This window comes from Oryzias melastigma, linkage group LG14 (genome assembly GCF_002922805.2).
Source record: "Oryzias melastigma strain HK-1 linkage group LG14, ASM292280v2, whole genome shotgun sequence".
NCBI classification, from domain to species: domain Eukaryota; kingdom Metazoa; phylum Chordata; class Actinopteri; order Beloniformes; family Adrianichthyidae; genus Oryzias; species Oryzias melastigma.
The window spans coordinates 5,162,020-5,180,708 of NC_050525.1; the positions used below are offsets into that span (position 1 = coordinate 5,162,020).

The following is an 18,689-nucleotide window of genomic DNA, read 5'->3' on the forward strand; positions in this document are numbered from 1 at the left end:
ACATCGGGCCATAAATAACACTAAAATAAAATGATCTGGAGGGCCGGATAGAATCGATCCTTTTCACGTGAAAGTTAAAGTTAAACAAAGGTTACATGTACTTCACTGAATGCTGGTTGTTTAATTATGAAGGTAATTAAGGTTTTATTCTGTGCTAATGCTAACATTAGGATTAGCTTTGGCTATGAGACGTGGAGCTGCAGAAGATCTTTTCTCACCAGTTAAAAGTTTCCTAAATTTCTGTTCTCACATAATCCTGTAAACAGATCTAAAGTCAGACAATTCCAGCGTGTCTGACATTAAAGTCAAACTTATTCCTGTTGTAATGTTTTCTACTGCGGTCAGTGAGCTGCTGTTAGCTCAGCCGTGGTTCTAACATCACTCCTCTTTGATTTTGATCAGAACTGTGTCTGATCTCTGGAAAATAAAGGTAAAAATGATCAAATTAATTAAAAACTGTTGACAAAAATATGAAAGTGACTATTTCCACATAATGTTACAAAATATGTTCACCCAGAGATGATTTTTTTACTTGGCCGCTCTTATTTTCATTCATTTTCCTGACCGTTTTGTCCCTTTCGGGGTCGCGGGGTGCCGGAGCCTATCCCGGCTACTGAAGGGCGAAGGCGGGGTACACCCTGGACAGGTCGCCAGTCTGTCGCAGGGCCTCATCATACAAACATTCACTCTCACATTCACACCTAGGGGCAATTTAGAGTCACCAATGAACCTATGAAGCATGTTTTTGGATGGTGGGAGGAAGCCGGAGTCCCCGGTGAAAACCCACGCATGCACGGGGAGAACATGCAAACTCCACACAGAAAGGTCCCAGCCGGGAGTCGAACCGGGGCCTTCTCGCTGTGAGGCGAGAGCGCTAACCACTGCGCCACCGTGCAGCCCCGCTCTTATTTTGAAAACTGAAATACGTGGCTCAATATCTGCTCTGAACATTTTCACTGAACCAAACCATTCCTGTTTTTACAATGATCCCCTAAAATATCTCATAAAACAACAAGTAAATTCATCTTGGGAAGAGATTAAAACCCGTCCAGACATGCAGCGATGTGTGTCTTTACTTAAGGTAATAAATGAGACCAACATGAATTTTTATCGGCTTTTGTGCTCAATCGCATTAAAATGACGTGCAAATAAGATCAGCCAAGATAGAACCCGTTGGAATAATATCTGCTCAAATGAATGGTCGATATTTTCAATAAAACATCACAAAAACCAAACTGAGTTGTTAAAATGAAACGATACAACCCTAAAAAATACCATCAAGAAATGTAAAACAAAAAAAAAAAGTATCAGAGCAAAAATGATTATTTTGGCCAATAGAATGACAGTAATAGGTATTTGTTTCTTTGTAGAAGTTTATGGGATTTTGGCAGGAACTTCCTGTTTGGAACATGAAGAAGGGGGAGGGGTCACCCAGTCCAGTTCTGTATATACTGTCAATGGTCACAGTACAGCTCCAGGAACTGTATCTTAGCTGCAGCTAATATTATTTAAACTGATAACAAAACATATTAAATAAACAGTAGAAAAATGTGCTAATCACAGAAAAACTCAATAAATGTGTAAATATTTAATTGAGAGGATTATTTATTGTTTTGAGAACAATAACAAAGAGCCTGAAATTGTAAATGTATTATACAATGAAATAGAAATAAGTTAGAGAGTGCAAGTTTTTTTACCACACACCCCCATCTCCCTAAACCCCCCATTAAATCTTCCTTTCTGTTCCATCCATTCTTGAACTTTAAAGAAGCATAAAATATAAAAAAAAAAAAAATTGCTAAAATTAAAGTTTAGCCTCAAAACGAATCAGATGAAGCTCAGTGAAGCTGACCCCCACCAACCCCCACAGGTCAGTGCTTCATTTGTGCTGATTTGGTTACTTACAAGTTTAATTTTTGGGTGATGACATCATCACACCACAAGATTCCTCCAACATGAACCAGACTTTTTTAGTGCTTCGTTTGTTCTGATTTGTGCTGATAAAACTATTGTTTGTGCTGCTGTGGTTTCTGAGATATTCACGTTATTTTATAGACCATCACACTGAACTGATTATGGTCTGCACCATTTACACCACCATCTGTGGTTTTAAAAAGCTCTCCGTTGGGACGAGAAACTGACTCAATAGACGGCCCACAAGCTCCCGCTCTGCTCCATTCCCATATATCTCCTGGCAAACAAAAGGATCTTTGTTGTCCTGGTCTGAGCTGGTATCTGACCCAAAACTGTACAGCAGGATAGCTCAAATATTTCTCACCATTTTTGTTGGGCTGTAAGCTAGCAGGAGAGATTTCACACAAAGAGAACATGGGAAATAAGTGAAGGCTTCCTTCCACACCAACTGTCCTCGACTCTGAGGTGAATATTTAATGAACTCTTAGCTGCTCTGCAGAAATGATGTTGTAAAACAGCTCAGATTTTTACATTTTCTATAAAAACAGCCTAATCATAATTAAAAGAACACTAGAAACAATTTCACAATCGATCAAAAGATGATCGGAGTGAGACTTAAGATCACTAAAGTTTTAGGTCATTTTAGGTCAATGGACCAGCAAAGCAAACAAGAAACGTTAAGATCAGATTCTATACTGTACCCAACAGTGTCTGTCGTCCAAACTATAGTCTATTGTTCATGTATCATTTACATCTCGTTTCATTTATTGGATTCCTGCTTTGTTCTGTCAGAACCATAACTGATACAGGAAGGCTTTGAAACGCACCGACAGTCGGGTTCTACTGTTGTTTATCCAGTTTGTACTGACTGAGCGTCACAGAAGGACAGTGGACAGTTTTGACTCTGTGTCCCGGGACCTTCAATAAATCTGTTCTCACTGCTTCCTCACCGTTTCCACTGGAGCTCAACTGTAGCCCAAGATTTGCTTTTGTTATATTTGTATCTCTGCCTCCTAGATCAAGTTAGGCCTTCTGGAAAAAGACTATACTAGTTTAGGAGAATTGAACTCTATCAGGGTATCAATCTTTATCTTGATTGATTGATTGGTTTATTTCAAGCATAGATTATGAAAAATACAGAACAAAACACACAATTATTTCAAACTCAATACAGAAATATTGAAATGCTTTGATTAGAAGAAAACAAACAAACAAAAACAAAACACACTTATGTCACATTTGGTTAATTAATTTTTGTGATTATTGACTAAAATGACCTAAATCTTAGGGCTGGAACATAAACTGGACTAATAATAGTGGAAAAATGAAGCCCGAAGTGGGAGGGGCACATGAATCATCCCTGAACACCTGATAATAGACAATCTGATAAAGAGAAGTAAAAGTTTTAGACCAGGAGTCTACAATCAGCAGCTCCAGATCCACATGTGTCTCTTTTATCTCTCCATTGTGGCTCCTTGGTCAAACATAAAATAAGTCATGGAGACTTCTGATCCAGACATGTCGACCATCAGAGTCAGCAGCTCCTGATAATGGCTGACTAACCAAAACTACCTAAAGAAAACAAATAAACAAAGCCTGAAAACTAAGACTACCAAGATCCAACCCCAAACTAAAATAACAAAACCCAGCAGTGTAAGACTGCTGAGGATAAAGAGGAGAAAAGAACAAAAAAAGAAAAAGAAAATAGCAATTCTTTAAAGTAAGGATTACTTAATTAGCATTTATTACATTTATTTTATTTAAATGTATAAATTGATCTCTGAGGTTCACATAGATGATAAACTATGCATTTTTGAACATCCCTGTTGACCTGAAGACGTCTTGTTTGATCAATTCTACCTCCAGAATGAACAGATTTTATATGCAAAGAGAAACTTTGTCAATTTATCAAACTGTTTTGATGCACACATTAAAGATCTAATTACACCAATGCAGCAGATCAATCTACCCCGTCCCGTAGCTACACACGCTCTCCTACAGTTGGCATGAATAACGTGTAAAGTAATAAACATCAAAAGCTTTTCTTGAGCATATAGTTTGCTTCTTTGTCAGTTTTAAAATTGTGTCAGTGGGAAATTGCTCTTTTTTTGACGCCAGCCTCTAGTGGTTATTTGAGGAACTGCAAAAATTGCTACCTTGGTTGGATTCAGTCAAAAAAAGTGGGGGCTTTGTGTGGATGCACAAATGATGAGTAACAGTGTTTTAAAGGGGGTGGGGGTGGGTGGGGGACACCCAGGAGCAAAGTGTTATACCTCAAAGACAGTGTGTCCAGGTTTTACTTCCCTTCTGTAATACTTTGGTCTTGCTGAAGTACTCGAGTTAAGGTGAAGATCTCTCTGTTAGTCCATGTGGTGCAGAGGGTAAGTTGGGTGTCAGAATTGATTTTAAAGTTCTTTGATGTTGCACGTAAATACGTGTGAATAACATCAGCCAAAATAAAAACCCACAGTTATAAATATCTTATTTGAACATTGTTTATATAGAAAGTTTGGCTGTTTAATCTTTTGTCTTATCTTTCTCCTTCCAAATATGTGATTATGAAAGTTTAAGTGAGGGTAAACAAAATAGTTCAGTTCAAACAATGGAACATTGGTTGGATTTATTTTTCCACCTTGTGCTGTTTCCTGTTTCATATTTGCTGTTGAACAGACTCTCTTCTCTCTTGATTGTGCTGTTTATCTGTTCTTTACAAAGTAAGCAGCACTGCTGGAGAGTTTCACAAACTCATTTCAAATTTCTGTCAGATTCACATCCTCTAACATAGAAAAGATCCAGATTGTGCTTGGGAGATAAATCGAATGTATTGATTAGTTTGAATTTGCCATTTATAAAGATTTATGTTTGGGAAAACCTGGATTTTGTCCCCCTGCACCGGGGTCGGCAACCTCTGACAGTAAAAGAACCATCTGGGCTTGTTTTCTACTGATCCAATCCTAAAAGGAGCTACAAAGTCTTACTTTAGTTACTTTAGCCTTTAAGAAATTTGGATTTCTACTCATGACCTTCTTGTTTTTTAAATAATAAACGTGGATTATGTCTGTTTTTTTGGCACAACCAAAAGCAAACCAGCATCTCTCAAAATGTTTTTTTTTTATAACCAATGCTGTGCAGTTTAAGTTACTATGTGCTTTTAACTCATAAAATATTCAACGTTTTACCTGAATTTAACTTGGATCTTGGGTCATCAGTCCCATGACTTATTTTATGTTAAGGATCCACCATGGAGCGATAAAAGATCTGGAGCTGCAGGTTGCAGACTCCTGCTCTCCACCCCGCTTCCTTATGGAAGTTTTTCTGCTCCATCCTATTCTGAATTTTTTTAATCTTTGAATTTTCTTCTGGAACTTTTTTGAAGCCTTGATTTTCGATTTCCCAGAAATTCAATGGAAAAAAGTGTATGGGTAAAAAAAAGAACTCGCTTTTTCTGTCTCACTAGAGCAGCGAGTCGATTTAAGAGCACATTGATAGACACCCAATCAAAGCATGATACCAAAGAATTGAAAAAGAAAATTCAAAGGTTTAAAAAATTCAGAACTAGATGGAACAGAACAACTTCCATACTTCCTTGGGCTTTCCTTATTGGGGTAATGTCAGCCAGCTTCATCTCTCACAATGAACAAACGTCAAAATAGCACTTAGCAAAGAGGAGGCTGTTGTCAAAGAAGGATCCGTTTCTTCATTTATATGGAAGTGGATCGGTTTTAGGATCCTACAGGGTCACATTTAGCCACTGTTCTTTTTTTTTAATTATTATTATTTCAAAAATGTATTTGCTTATTTTTTATTATTTGTTTTATATTTTTTTGGCTACATTTTACTGCTGCTACCCAAAATGAAAAAAATAAAAATAAAGATAAATTGTCAAATCAACTTTAAAAGCCCAAAATGAAATTGTTCCTGGGTTCTCCAGGGTTAAAAAAATACTTGAATTCTTGTCCGGTTAGGTGGTTTATCTTCATTACTGTATTTGTCCCAGAACGTGTTCAAGTCATCAGATCCACGTGTTGCAAAGACACGCCTGTTTCTTTATGCACAAAGACTGAGTTGTTTTTGTTTTTGTTGCTTTTCTTCAGGGTTTCCAGCCCAGCGTGGGACGTTGATGGACTGGTGGTGCTTTGAGGCTGAGGGAGCATGGTGAAACACCAACCCTTACAGGTCTACGAGAAGCAGGTCTTTCTGTCTTTTGTCACTGGGATCTATGGTTGCCGCTGGAAACGCTATCAGCGTTCCCAAGACGACAGCTCCCAGGTAAGACGGTAAAAAGTCTTGACACCATTATACACCTATGGGCAGTAAATAACTTTGTTCATCATACATTTAGAAAATCTATTTTGTTACTACAAGACAAAAGTGCAAATCATGATTTTCTTAAGTCTTTCAGAGTAACACATATCCATATAAATGATCATATGTTACCTTTGGAACACTAAAACACAAATTATTTATGAAATAGTTATCTTTCACGAGTTTTTTCCTACCCGGAAGTGAAAGACTCAATTCCTGAAGCTCCGCCTGCCGCTGTGTGTGGCTGCCTTGGATTAAATACTTTAATTCCAAGTTCTAGTAGTGACGGATTTAGTTTCTAATCATAGTTTTACAGTTTCTGTTGCATTTTCCCATTTCTTTCCCATAACCTTTGTTTGACTTCTCAAGGTCAAAGTTGGCTTCATTGCTGGTTCTGCCAGTGCACATGTAAAAATACTAGTCAATCTAAGATATTTCTGGCATTTTTCATGATTGTTGTGTCACAAAAAACCTGAAGCTGCAACTGTTTTGTTTTTTGAACCTGAGCATTGGAGCGCAGTCATGGGTCAGCAGAGTGAATCAGGAGTTATTTGCAGCTTTGATTTTAGTTTACCAATGCCAAACATTCACTTGATATGGACCAGTGACTTTAACTTGGTGGTCTTAAATGTATGTGATGTGGAGAACCATGAGCAGGACATTTGAGGAGCTTGACTCTCTGCGGTGTGGTTGTTTATCACTGTGGGAGCAAGTCTGGAGTTTCTAGATGCTTCTGCTGGTTCTGATGGTCCACCCATAGACTGTACGAGGCGACGAAGCAAGTCTGATGTCACCTATAGAAAATTCCTTACCTCCAGCTCCAGCAGAATTAAGTCAATTCAGTCGGTGGGATTACATCAGGGATCAGCTCTGAGCCCCTTCCTGTTTGCAATGGTGATGGACAGACTGACGGATGAGGTTAGACAGGAATCACCATGGACTATGATGTTTGCAGATGATATTGTGATTTGTAGTGAGAGCAGGGAACAGGTGGAGGTGGAGTTAGAGAGGTGGAGGTTTGCCCTGGAAAGGAGAGGAATGAAGGTTAGCCGCAGTAAGACAGAGTACATGTGTGTGAATGAGAGGAACCAGAGTGGAAGAGTGAGGTTACAGGGAGAAGAGATAAAGAAGGTGGAGGAGTTTAAGTATTTAGGGTCAACAGTACAGAGTAATGGAGAGTGTGGAAAAGAAGTGAAGAGGAGAGTGCAAGCAGGTTGGAATGGGTGGAGAAAAGTGTCAGGTGTGATGTGTGACAGAAGAGTTTCAGCACAAATGAAAGGAAAGGTGTACAAGACTGTGGTGAGACCAGCCATGTTGTTTGGACTAGAAACAGTGGGACTGAAGAAAAGACAGGAAGCAGAGCTGGAGGTAGCAGAGATGAAGATGCTGAGGTTCTCTTTGGGAGTGACCAGGATGGATAGGATCAGGAATGAATACATCAGAGGGACAGCACATGTTAGAGGTTTTGGAGATAAAGTCAGAGAGGCCAGACTGAGATGGTTTGGACATGTTCAGAGGAGAGACAGTGAATATATTGGTAGAAGGATGCTGAGTCTAGAGCTGCAGGAAAGAGGTCTAGAGGAAGACCAAAGAGGAGGTTTATGGATGCAGTGAATGAAGACATGAAGGTGGCTGGTGTTAGAGTGGAGGATGCTGAAGACAGGCTTAGATGGAGGAAACTGATTCGCTGTGGCGACCCCTGAAGGGAAAAGCCCAAAGGAAAAGAAGAAGTCGCCAATTTTTCTGCCATACAGACCTCACCGTCTTGGTGCCGGTCAACAGTGATTGGACCGGGTCAGTCTGAGTCACGTTTCTATGGTTACTACTGTCGCCAGTCATGAGTGAGCTTGTTGGAAGTTCACACCCCTTCCACTGAAAGTGGCTCGGGAGAAGCTGTGAATCAAATGTTCGAGGTGGGGTCAGCTGGCATCACATTCTTTTACTGAGGCATCTGATTGGTCAATTTAAAGCTTGAATAACTTGTGTTTAAAATATCTTTAAAAATAGGATTAGCAAGAAGATGTTAAGAAAATATATCAGAGCAAGAATGATTATTCGGACAATTGGATGAGTACCCAGCCAGCGAGGCTAAGTGGACCTCAGATGGTTTAGAAGTGGGCGGAAAATGTGGACTCCAATTGGGTTTGTCTACAGTTTCTGTGTTTGCCCACATTGGCTGAAGTGGACGTGCTATGCTAACCATCCTCCCGGTGGACAGCGAGTCTGCTTACCTCAGTGGAGCTCACTAGCTCAACACAGATGAGCTCGCTAGCATGCTACAGTGGAGCTTGCTAGCATGTTACAGGGGACCTTGCCAGATCAATACAACGGAACTAACTAGCTCGGGCTTGCTAGCATCCTAAAGCGGAACTTGCTAGCTGGCAACAGGGGAGCTCGCCACCTCAATACCATGAAGCTCACTAGCTCGGTACAGACAAACTCGCTAGCATGCTATAGTGGAGCTCACTACATCGAAGCTCACTAGCTCAAGATAGCGGAGCTCACTAGCACGCTATGATGTCCACTGTACACCTGGCTAACGTACGACGTCTACCCACTGAGTGTCCACTTAAGCCGATGTGAGCAAACACAGGTGCGGCCACCACAGAAACTGTGGACAAACCCATTTGGGGCTCACATTTTCTGCCCACTTTGAAACCATATGGATCCACTTAGCCTTGCTGGCTGGGTAGAAACTGTTAATTTCTCAGTAGGTCAATGGGATTTTGGCTTCTTGGAGCCAGCAGGTACTTCCTGTTAGAACGCCAAGGGGGAGGAGTCAAGCTGTTCAGTGTCCATGAGTCCACCTCCTGCTTGTTTAAAGTCACCTGCTGCAGCACCACATAAAAATAGCAGATGCTTCTTCTCATGGTTCTGCCTCCAATAAATGGTTGGAGGATTTCCTTCATGCTGCCCGTAGTCTCTGTTTTACTAAGAACAATGCCTTCTTTAAACAAACGGGACATTGGGCAGAAGCCTTAATATTCCTGTGAAGGGTCATTCCTGGCTTTGTCCCACCCTTCAACCATCAACTGGGGCTTATATAAACAGTGGGTTTGTGCAGGCAGAGTCCTGTGCAAAGCTAATCACTGGTCTGCAGGATCTGTTGGCTTAACTATCATAGTCTGCACCTCCCCCTCACACGAGATTAGCTCCTAATCCTGTTAACTACTGAAGGGAAGTGTCCTTGACCATTGCACAGGCTTTGCTTCATCCCGCACATGTTAGGACAGAAGAAGTAAATAGTAAAAATCTCCTTTAAGTAGCAGCATCTGCTGTGGATTCACCAGGGATGTTTCAACAAACCTGACAGCATGCGCCCAACAAGGGAGTGCAAGGAAACAAAAACCCAAAAACAGGGCGGCCGTCATAAAAGACACTGATGAAAATACAGGAAAAGTGGAACCCTGAGACTAAAGTAAGCAGCTAAAGCAAGAGATTAAGAAGGGATGGTGTGTTAGAGAATGAAAACATGTGTGAAGAGCTTGTTTTGAGTCAAACCCAAGAACTAGAACTGCAGAGAATTTCCCGGGTCGAATTTTTTGGGGGCTGAGGCTGACCCCTTTGGCTTCAAGAATGAAGCACTTTTAATAACTAAACTGAAAACTAAACTGGAGCCAGGCAGATGCCAGGGATTATAGGAGACGCTTGAACACATGCACAAATGTGCTTTTTGTAGGGCTGCCACCAACAATTATTTTAATAGTCAACTAGTCACTGATTATTTTTTCGATTAGCTGACTAATCGGGTCATGCGCAGAGTGGATTTAAAGCACACATCTTCACCATTATTAGCTTTAAACGAACTAAAACTAGATATATAGCATTACCTGTGATAATGCTAGTGAATGCTGTAAGCTGAATGTGGCCGCTAAAGACACCAGAGCAGTTAGATGAAAATGTTGAAGCTGAAAGCTGAATGCCAAATTAGCCAAAATACTAGAAACATTACAAAATTAGCAAAAAACAGCTAGCATAATGCTAAAATGTTAGCTTAATTCCAAATTAGCCAAAATACTGGAAACATTTTGAAATTAGCAAAAAACAGCAAGCAGGCTAAAATGTTGGCTTTACTCCAAATTAGCTTAAAAATGGAAATCTCTCTTAATTAGATGAAAACAGCTATCATAATGTCAAAATGTTAGCTTTACTCCAAATTAGATAAAAACCTGGAAACATCTCTTAATTAGCCAAAACTGCTAGCATGAGGCTAAAATGTTAGCTTAACTCCAAATTTGCTACAAAAAAAAAAAAACTGGAAACCTCTCTTAATTAGCTAAAAACTGCTAGCATAAGGCTAAAATGTTAGCTTGGCTCCAAATTAGCTACAATACTGGAAACATGTCTAAATTAGCCAAACACAGCTAGCATAATGCTAAGAACAAAAGCTAAGCTCCAATTTAACACACTGAAAGTCTGATTGAGTTCTTATGTGGCGTAAAGCGTACAGGAAGGAGCAGGAGAATCTCTACAGTCTGAATGCTTATTAGGCATCTCACAATAAAGACAATTAAGATGATAGTTTGCTAAACTTTCAATGAATTGTGCAGCTTCTGTCCTTCATTGGTTTCTGGCATTAAAACAAGATTAAATCAAATGAGGTCGACTTCTGATACAAGGTACATATTTTTTACTAAGGATAAAATTTTGGTCTCACTGACTGAATTATTTATTTATTTTTTATGCTGAATGCTCGCAAATTTGTTCAACTTTACTACACTCTGACTCCATATAATATAAAGTAATGACTAATAATACTATTAAATTAGTCATAGACAATTTAAATGGTCGATCAGTCGACTAATCCTGACAGCCCTTGTGTTTTGTTTTTCGTTCATAAGATGAATATGGAGACTTAACAACACTTTTCCTGATCAAATTTTAGGCCAGCAGATGTATTCAACAATGCATTCAAATAAGGATGAAAAAAGAGCAAAAAAACGAACAAAAACACAATCAATCTCTGGGTAACATGACTGTATTCTTTAATTTGACCACAGTCTAATTCCTGGGATGTCCCACTCACTGTGTTGGTCTGCCGCAAGTTCATTAGAAGTATAACTTCTCTAAGTTTAACATTTCCATTTTCACTTTAGAAAAAATTGTGTTTCTGCCATTCCTAATTTTCTCAGTTTATGAAAGGTTTTTAAACCAGGTTATGAAAGCAGTTTTTCCTTTATGTGAAAAAGGTTCAGCAGAAAAAAGTCCAAACCTCTTGACCTCATGGAGCTTGTTGAGCAGATCTGGAATGATCACCAGTACCATTAGATAGGGAGTGTTGTTGAATTGGGTTAAGATGTGAGTTTGTATTGGTGTTGGTGTGTGTGACTTTGTGATGGACCTTTGACCTGACCAGTATGTGGCCAGGGTGGTGGACCACAGAATTCATGCACCAGAACACCACAGTTATTTGTAGTATTACTCAAATAAACTACAGGGACGTAAACATTCACTGTACGTGTTGGAAATTTGATTGAGTACTGGGAATTACTGCAGTATTGGCTGAAAACCACAGATCAAAATCAACTGGGAAGTTGAAAACGTTTTTTTTTTATGTATATTTGATGTAAACAAATAGACGCCCAATCACAAACTTGCTTCTACAAGGTCAAGTCACTTCCAATTGGCTGACGGTGAACCATAGTGAGGAATGTGTGTTGTTGTCAATAAAAATATGGTAACCTTTTTTTCACAGCACTTCAAACAATACCTGAATTAAGTATTATGACTTACCTTTTTACCACAAAGAACAAAGCAGTCCAAAGCCTTGTTTCCACTGAGCAGTTTGGTACGGTATGGTCCGGTTCGATGCGGTATCTTGATTGTTTCCATTGTTAAAAGGACCCATTAAACAGTTCCGACCCGTACCTCTTGAGGGGCCCTCATCTGTTGTAGGTCCATAGAAAAATCGAACGGAGCTATTTTGGGGCAAATATTATCTGAAATCCAAATAAAACAAATTGGAAAGAATATTGGTGTTTGGCTAAAAATGTAAAATGTCCAAAACTTTTTGCTATTCTGAAATAATGTAATTATTTTCAGCTTAAAATGTTGTTTTTTCTGTTCTGCCTGTAACACAATAAGATGGCACTTTGCACGGGCTACAACAGTGTTTTGAACTCACGGTTTGTACGCGATAAAACTGCTTTTTACACCCGACTTGGGACAACTTCAGACTATAATAGTACAGACTAAACTGCTATTTTCTGACTGTAATTATTACTATTCTCAGAGTCAGTGAATGCATCAGGACTGAAGTTACCACCCTCATCGATTTTGATTGGTCCTTTGTCTTAGCCCCGCCCCAATGCCCCACAATGGGGCCAAAAGTTTTGAAACTGTAACTTTTAGATTCTAAAATGAAAAAAAAGAATTGAAAGTAAAATTAAAAGAAAAAAAATAGCAAAAAGGTTTGGACATTTTACTTTTTTTTTTTATTTTTTTTTTTTTTTACCAAACACCAATATTTGTTTTATTTGGGTTTAAAATAGTATTAGCCCCAGAATAGCTCCATAGACGGTTAGGATGGAGTTGCTCTAGCCCCCTGCTGATTGACAAAAAGGGATAAAGACGTTAGAAAGCACTAATATAGCATTAAGCTAGCCATTCTGTTACAGCGCTATTCTTCTTACCCACCCGCAATCTTCCTTCAAACAACATTAAATTCCTGTTGTACACGATGTACCAAAAGTGAAGCAAAAAAAAAAGATGAGCTGCTTTATGGCCTCCATTGTTGTTTTTCTAGTCATCGCACTACAATGATGCAATAACACGCTAGCGGTCTACAACACTCATGCACCATGAAAACAGTATAAGCAAGGCTTAACTGAGATGAAACGCTCGCCAGAATTAACTGGTCCGTCCCATACTACTCCTTACCAGACTACTCAGTGGAAACAAGGGTAAAAAGTGGAAAAAAAAAGTCAAATTTTAAAGTTTTGAAACAGATCTGTCCTAAAGAGTTTGTTTTTGTTGGTTCAAACAGGATTTTCAAAGCTAGCTGATCACTTCTAATTCGACTTGCTAGCTTTGCAATGAAATATTGGTGTTTGACTGGGGGCGGTGCTGTCAGTGCAGACTCTTCCTGAAAGGGGCGGTTCTCAGCATGTGAGGATCCACTCGTTTTCGTGGGTATGGGAGGGGCTACTGCAGAGAGCGCAGGTTTTTAGAGGATTACTCAGAAATGTGTGAACGGATCAAAATACCGCTTTGGGGTTCTTTATAGTGAGGAATGAACAGTAAAATACACTTAAAAGCTCAAAAAGTAGAATTTTTATGGTATGGACTCTTTTAAGCAATCAGTGCCAGTAGGAAAAAATAGCTTCTGTCCAAAGGTATTTATATGTTTAAATGTCGAATGGATGATAAACATTTAGCTTTTATCCATGTAGGTTGAAGAATTAGTCAGTCTTGTTTTGTCACAAAGTTAGTTGAATCTTTTATTGATTCATGTGTCGAGGTGCATATTGTATCATGAGAGAGGAAAAGATACACAGCCCTAAAGAAGAAGTGTGAAACTACTGGTTGGTGTTAAAACTGTCTGGAAACATGAGCAGTGACTGATTCATTGAAAAATTCTGACTGCTGTTGTTTCTGGCAGTTTTTGATAGTGTTTTATTTACAATGGGACAAAAAAGTATTTAGTCAGTCACCAATTGTTCAAGTTCTTCCGCTTAAAAAGATTAGAGGCCTGTAATCTTCATCATGGGTATACCTCAACTATGAGAGACAATGTGAAAAAAATACACAAAATCTCATTGATTTTTAAAGAATTTATTTGTTAATAATCTTAAAAAATAAGTATGTAGTCACCTACAACCAAGCGAGATTTCTGGCTGTCAGGCCTGTAACTTCTTCTGTAGGAGAATCCTCTGTCCTCCACTTGTTACCCGTATTAATGGCACCTTCTATGGCCAAGACCAAAGAGCTGTTGAAGGACACCAGAACCAGAATTTACAACATAAAAACTATTTTAAAGTCCTGAAGTAGTCTACCACATAGAAAATCTTTGAAGATCCTTGTTGCCCAACGACAGCCCCAAAACATCACAGCTCCAGAGGAGATCTGCATGGTGGAATGGGCCAAAAAAACTGTTTTTGTGAAGACCTACAGGAAGGTTTGACTGCTGTCATTGCCAACAAAGGGTATGTAACAAAGTATTGAGTTAAACATTTGTTATTACCAAATACTTATTTTATACCATCATTTACAAATTAATTCTTTAAAAATCAGACAACGGGATTTTCTGGATTATTTTTTCTCATTTTGTCTCTTATAGTTGAGGTATACCTATGATGAAAATAACAGGCCTTTTAATCTTTTTAAGTAGGAGAACTTGCACAATTGGTGGCTGACTGAATACTATTTCCCCCCGACTGTATTTATTATTTTTTAGACTTAGACTTTTGCTTTGTGTTTTCTTCCCAGTGGGAGTGTGCATGGTTCCTTCTGCTGTGCAGTTCCTTCCTCTTGCTCCTCTTTTGGGCCTACTTCTGGTTGGTTGCTCAAAATGATTTCAATGACTTCAACTGGTGAGTCGCTTTTTTGTTCTTTTCGGGATTTTAATAAACAAAAAAGCCGTCTCTGATCGAGTGGTGGAAGATGACTGAATGTGTGTGCATTCACACACCAGGTTGGTGTACAATCGTTCTGGCGAGTGGAAGGATGAAACCATCCCCATCCTTACATCCACCACCCTGGGACTCAGCTACGTCACCTTCTTACTGGTCAGATATCCCGCACCACGCCGCGACTCGCTCCTGTTGATGCTTTCACTCGCTGAATGTTTGTTCTGTTTCAGATTCTAGCCCTTTTCCATATATCTTTGGGACAACAACTCAATCTGTACTGGGTTCACAAGGTGCTGTGAATATCATCCCTCATTCTAGTGAGTACTTGGGCATCAGCCTCACCTCCCTGCTCTTCACAGATTGGAGTGTTAGCAACGCTGCTCATCACCATCTCTGGAATCGTCTCTGTTGATGACATCTGGGAAGATGAGTTGGACATCCTGCTTATATCGCTGCAGGTTGGTCTCCAGTAAAAATCACAGAGAAGTTATAATCATGTTAAAGTCTCCCTCTGAGGAAAACCCCCTTTTTTTTTTTTTTAGTTTAGTGACCACGGAAATGTGAACGGCGGCTCATTTGACCGCAGTTGGAAAGGATTGTAAATCAATGAAAGAGCATTTTGATGTTAGCTTTGATTATTTTATCAAGAACTCTGAGAATCCAATGATTGAATGTATTGATCACAGCTATGACAATTAGACAGGGAGATCAGGGGCAGAGCTGCCCAGCTCAGCTCCATAAGCCACGCCCCCTCAGAGGAAATTTTGGACATTTTTTTTTAAATAAAAAAAATTGTCATAATGGGACTTTAAATCTGGTATGCTTTGTCGAATTTGTATTTTGGCAAATGCTTTTATCTCTTCCTGTCCTCACCCTGATCTGACTCCTGCATTTTTAAGCGTGTCTTTTAATATACATCAAAGGTTTTTAAAATGTTGAAATAATGCACTCTCTGTTTTAATATATTTAGTATGTATGTTTATGTAATGTTTTTTGGATTTTATTTGTGATTTTATTGGGTGAATTTATCTATTAATGAGCTGCAGCCGATGATGAGAAAGAATGAAAGAATGAATGAATAAAATTTGCCTTAAGACTGAGTATCTCAGGCTCACCACAACTTATCTGTTTTCAGCAGTTCATTAAAAACACTGAGACTAACTCTGACTTTCCAAATGTGTGACTGTTGCACAACACTCGTGTGACATTGCATATTTTCTCATAATTTTGGCTTTTGGTGTAGAGGTGAGTTGTTGTGAGTAGTGTAGGGGTCTGCAACCCGAGGCCGCAGAGACTCTTTTACCCCTCCATCGTGGCTCTTTGGCTTTAAGAAAAGTGCTAACTATTTTAACAAATATTAAATCAGTTAGTTGAGTTTAGCACATTTTAATATATGCTCCACCCTCACATCTAGTTGTCATAATGAAAGAAATGTCACATTTGACTTGGTTCTACTTGAATTTTTAATTCAAAATCTGGTACTGCAGGAGAAACTTATTTGACACAGTGTGGATTTTTATTGTTATTTATAGAAAAATATCACACTTTTTTAATTCAGTTATTGCAAATGTTTGAAAGCTACATTTCCTAAAGGAAAAGCTAAATGGCCAGATAAAAATAAAGTGTATTTTCTAAAAGATTAAGGAGGATTTGATGGCTCTTTTGGGTTTTGATCTGTCAGAAACTGGACCAAATGGCTCTTTTGGTGCTAAAGGTTGCAGACCCCTGGACAAGGGAGACTCCGGCTTCAGAAACTGCATTTCGAGTAACTGGATGCCAAAACAAGAATCAGACAGGATAGATGGTCTTATCTGTTCTAATTCATGTATCAGAGAATAAAGTATTTCACCCCATGCTAGTTTAAAGCTCTGATAATCAGTGTCTCCACTGCTGTGAAATACTCAGTGTCTTTGTTGTCGTTAGTCCACAGCACCTTTCCTGCACATCGGAGCGCTGGTCGTGATCACAGCTCTGAGCTGGATGGTTGCTGCGTATGTGGTCCGTAAGGAGAGATCCAGTAAGTATCAGCTTCTGTTAGGAGTGAAGAAGGAGCAGGTTTCTATGTGGATATATATATATACACTAACCCTTTCCAAAAAAACACTCCCACATGAAGAAATGCATATCTCTGCGAGGAGCAGAATACCTTCCTGGTGAAAACAGAGCCCTTTGCCACTAAGGCTGCCCCTTAAACGATATATACTGTATATTCCAGACGCCCCTACCCCTCCAAATGCCCCGATATTTAGAGGGGTAGGGAGAAGTCGTAAGGCACGGTGTCAAACTCAATCGCACAAGGGGTCAAAATCCAAAACTCACCTTAGGTTGCAGACCGAACAGGATAAACATTTATTGAACAAACTAAAACAAATTTTTTAAAACTTTAAAACCATAATTTGATAGCTGAAATCACTGAAGCTGATAGCCTCCTGAAATATTAGCCAAATGCCAAATTAGCCTAAAAGACTAAAAACAAAATTAGGTTATCCAAAACACCTAGCATGAAGCAAAAAAAAAGCTAAACTTAAAAAAATCCCCCCAAAAATGAAAAACAGCCTAAATCAGCCAAAACAGCTAGTGTAAATATTAGCCTAACACCAAAACAGTCACAAAAAAACGTAAAAAGAAGAGCCCAAAATACCCCCCAAAAAGCTAGCATGTAGCTGAAATATTAGCTAAACTCCAAAATAACCTAAAGAATCTTAGTAAAAGCCAAAATAGTCCAATAAAACGTTACAGAGCTGCCAAACTCAATCTCAGGAGGGGCCAAAATCCAAAACACACCGTAGGTCCCGGGCCTTGACTTTGACACGTGCTGTAAGGGCTACAGACACATTTGGATTTAGCCTTAGAAATATGATTAGTATGAGATAAATGTCAAGTCCTGATTATCTGTATATTTTGGATAAAGGGACTTTAAAAAGCCTCTCTTTTTCTTTTCTTTGTTTTTTTTTCAGATTTTCAGCTAATGGTGCTGGTCATCTACTTTGTGAGTCTTCTGGCTGTCTGCCTGGCCCCCATCACATTCACCTGCCCCTGCATAATGGACCGCCACACTCTCAAGGCAAGGCCAGACATTATTGGCCGACGTGGAGCTCCCATGGTGAGTCTGGCCCACTTCATGGTTCATTCGGGGGGGGGGGGTGTAGCATATAAATGTTCAAGCTAAACAGACACATCTGTGCTGCATTCACAGTCATGCTGGATTCACTTCATATCTTATTCACATGTTCATGTTCTGCTAAAACTTTTATTTTATGGTCATGTTGTTCAAGTCCATTTATACGATCATGCTAAACATTCACATGTTGATGCTCCGTTCACACCTTAATGTTCCATTTACATGTTTATCCTCTAAGGCTTTTATACTACATTCATACTTTTAAAATATATTTAAGCAATCATGCTAAATATACACTTACACTCATTCAGATATTCTTGTATTCGCATAAACGTTGCATTCTCATGTTCACGCTGTTTCCAGATGTTATTGCTTCATTAACATACTAATGCTTCATTCACACATTATGTCACATTACCACATTCACACTGCATCCACTGTTTACGTTGCAGTCACACGTTCGTCTTGTTTTAACCCATTAACCCTGCAATTATTCGGGGTGTTATTACATTTAGACTACATTGGCTTGTTCTCGATGCAATAATACATTCACACTGCAATCCCACTGTCATGTTTGCTACAGAGGACTATGTGTGTGTTAGCAGTTTAAAATATTTCTGAGGTACAAAAATCAAACAATCACATGTTTCAGTGATGATGTAAGACACATTCCTGACCATTCTAGAACACTCCACCCTCAACTTACAGACAAAGCCTTATTTCAGAATAATACACACATTCCCTCTGAATTTACATGTTGCATTCACACATGTTTTATT

At 39.1% G+C, this 18,689-nt stretch overlaps 1 protein-coding gene across 1 annotated transcript in view; it reads left to right on the forward strand.

The window, feature by feature from the left end:
• gdpd5a (glycerophosphodiester phosphodiesterase domain containing 5a) overlaps window positions 1-18,689 on the forward strand; it is a 39,700-nt gene that overhangs the window by 2,847 nt on the left and 18,164 nt on the right. Inside the window, exons 2-8 of the mRNA XM_024260604.2 lie at window positions 6,009-6,183; window positions 14,647-14,750; window positions 14,852-14,945; window positions 15,020-15,079; window positions 15,149-15,247; window positions 16,713-16,806; window positions 17,747-17,892. Coding sequence (XP_024116372.1) covers window positions 6,067-6,183; window positions 14,647-14,750; window positions 14,852-14,945; window positions 15,020-15,079; window positions 15,149-15,247; window positions 16,713-16,806; window positions 17,747-17,892 — 714 coding nt within the window. The 5' untranslated portion in view covers window positions 6,009-6,066. The remainder of the gene's footprint in view (window positions 1-6,008; window positions 6,184-14,646; window positions 14,751-14,851; window positions 14,946-15,019; window positions 15,080-15,148; window positions 15,248-16,712; window positions 16,807-17,746; window positions 17,893-18,689) is intronic.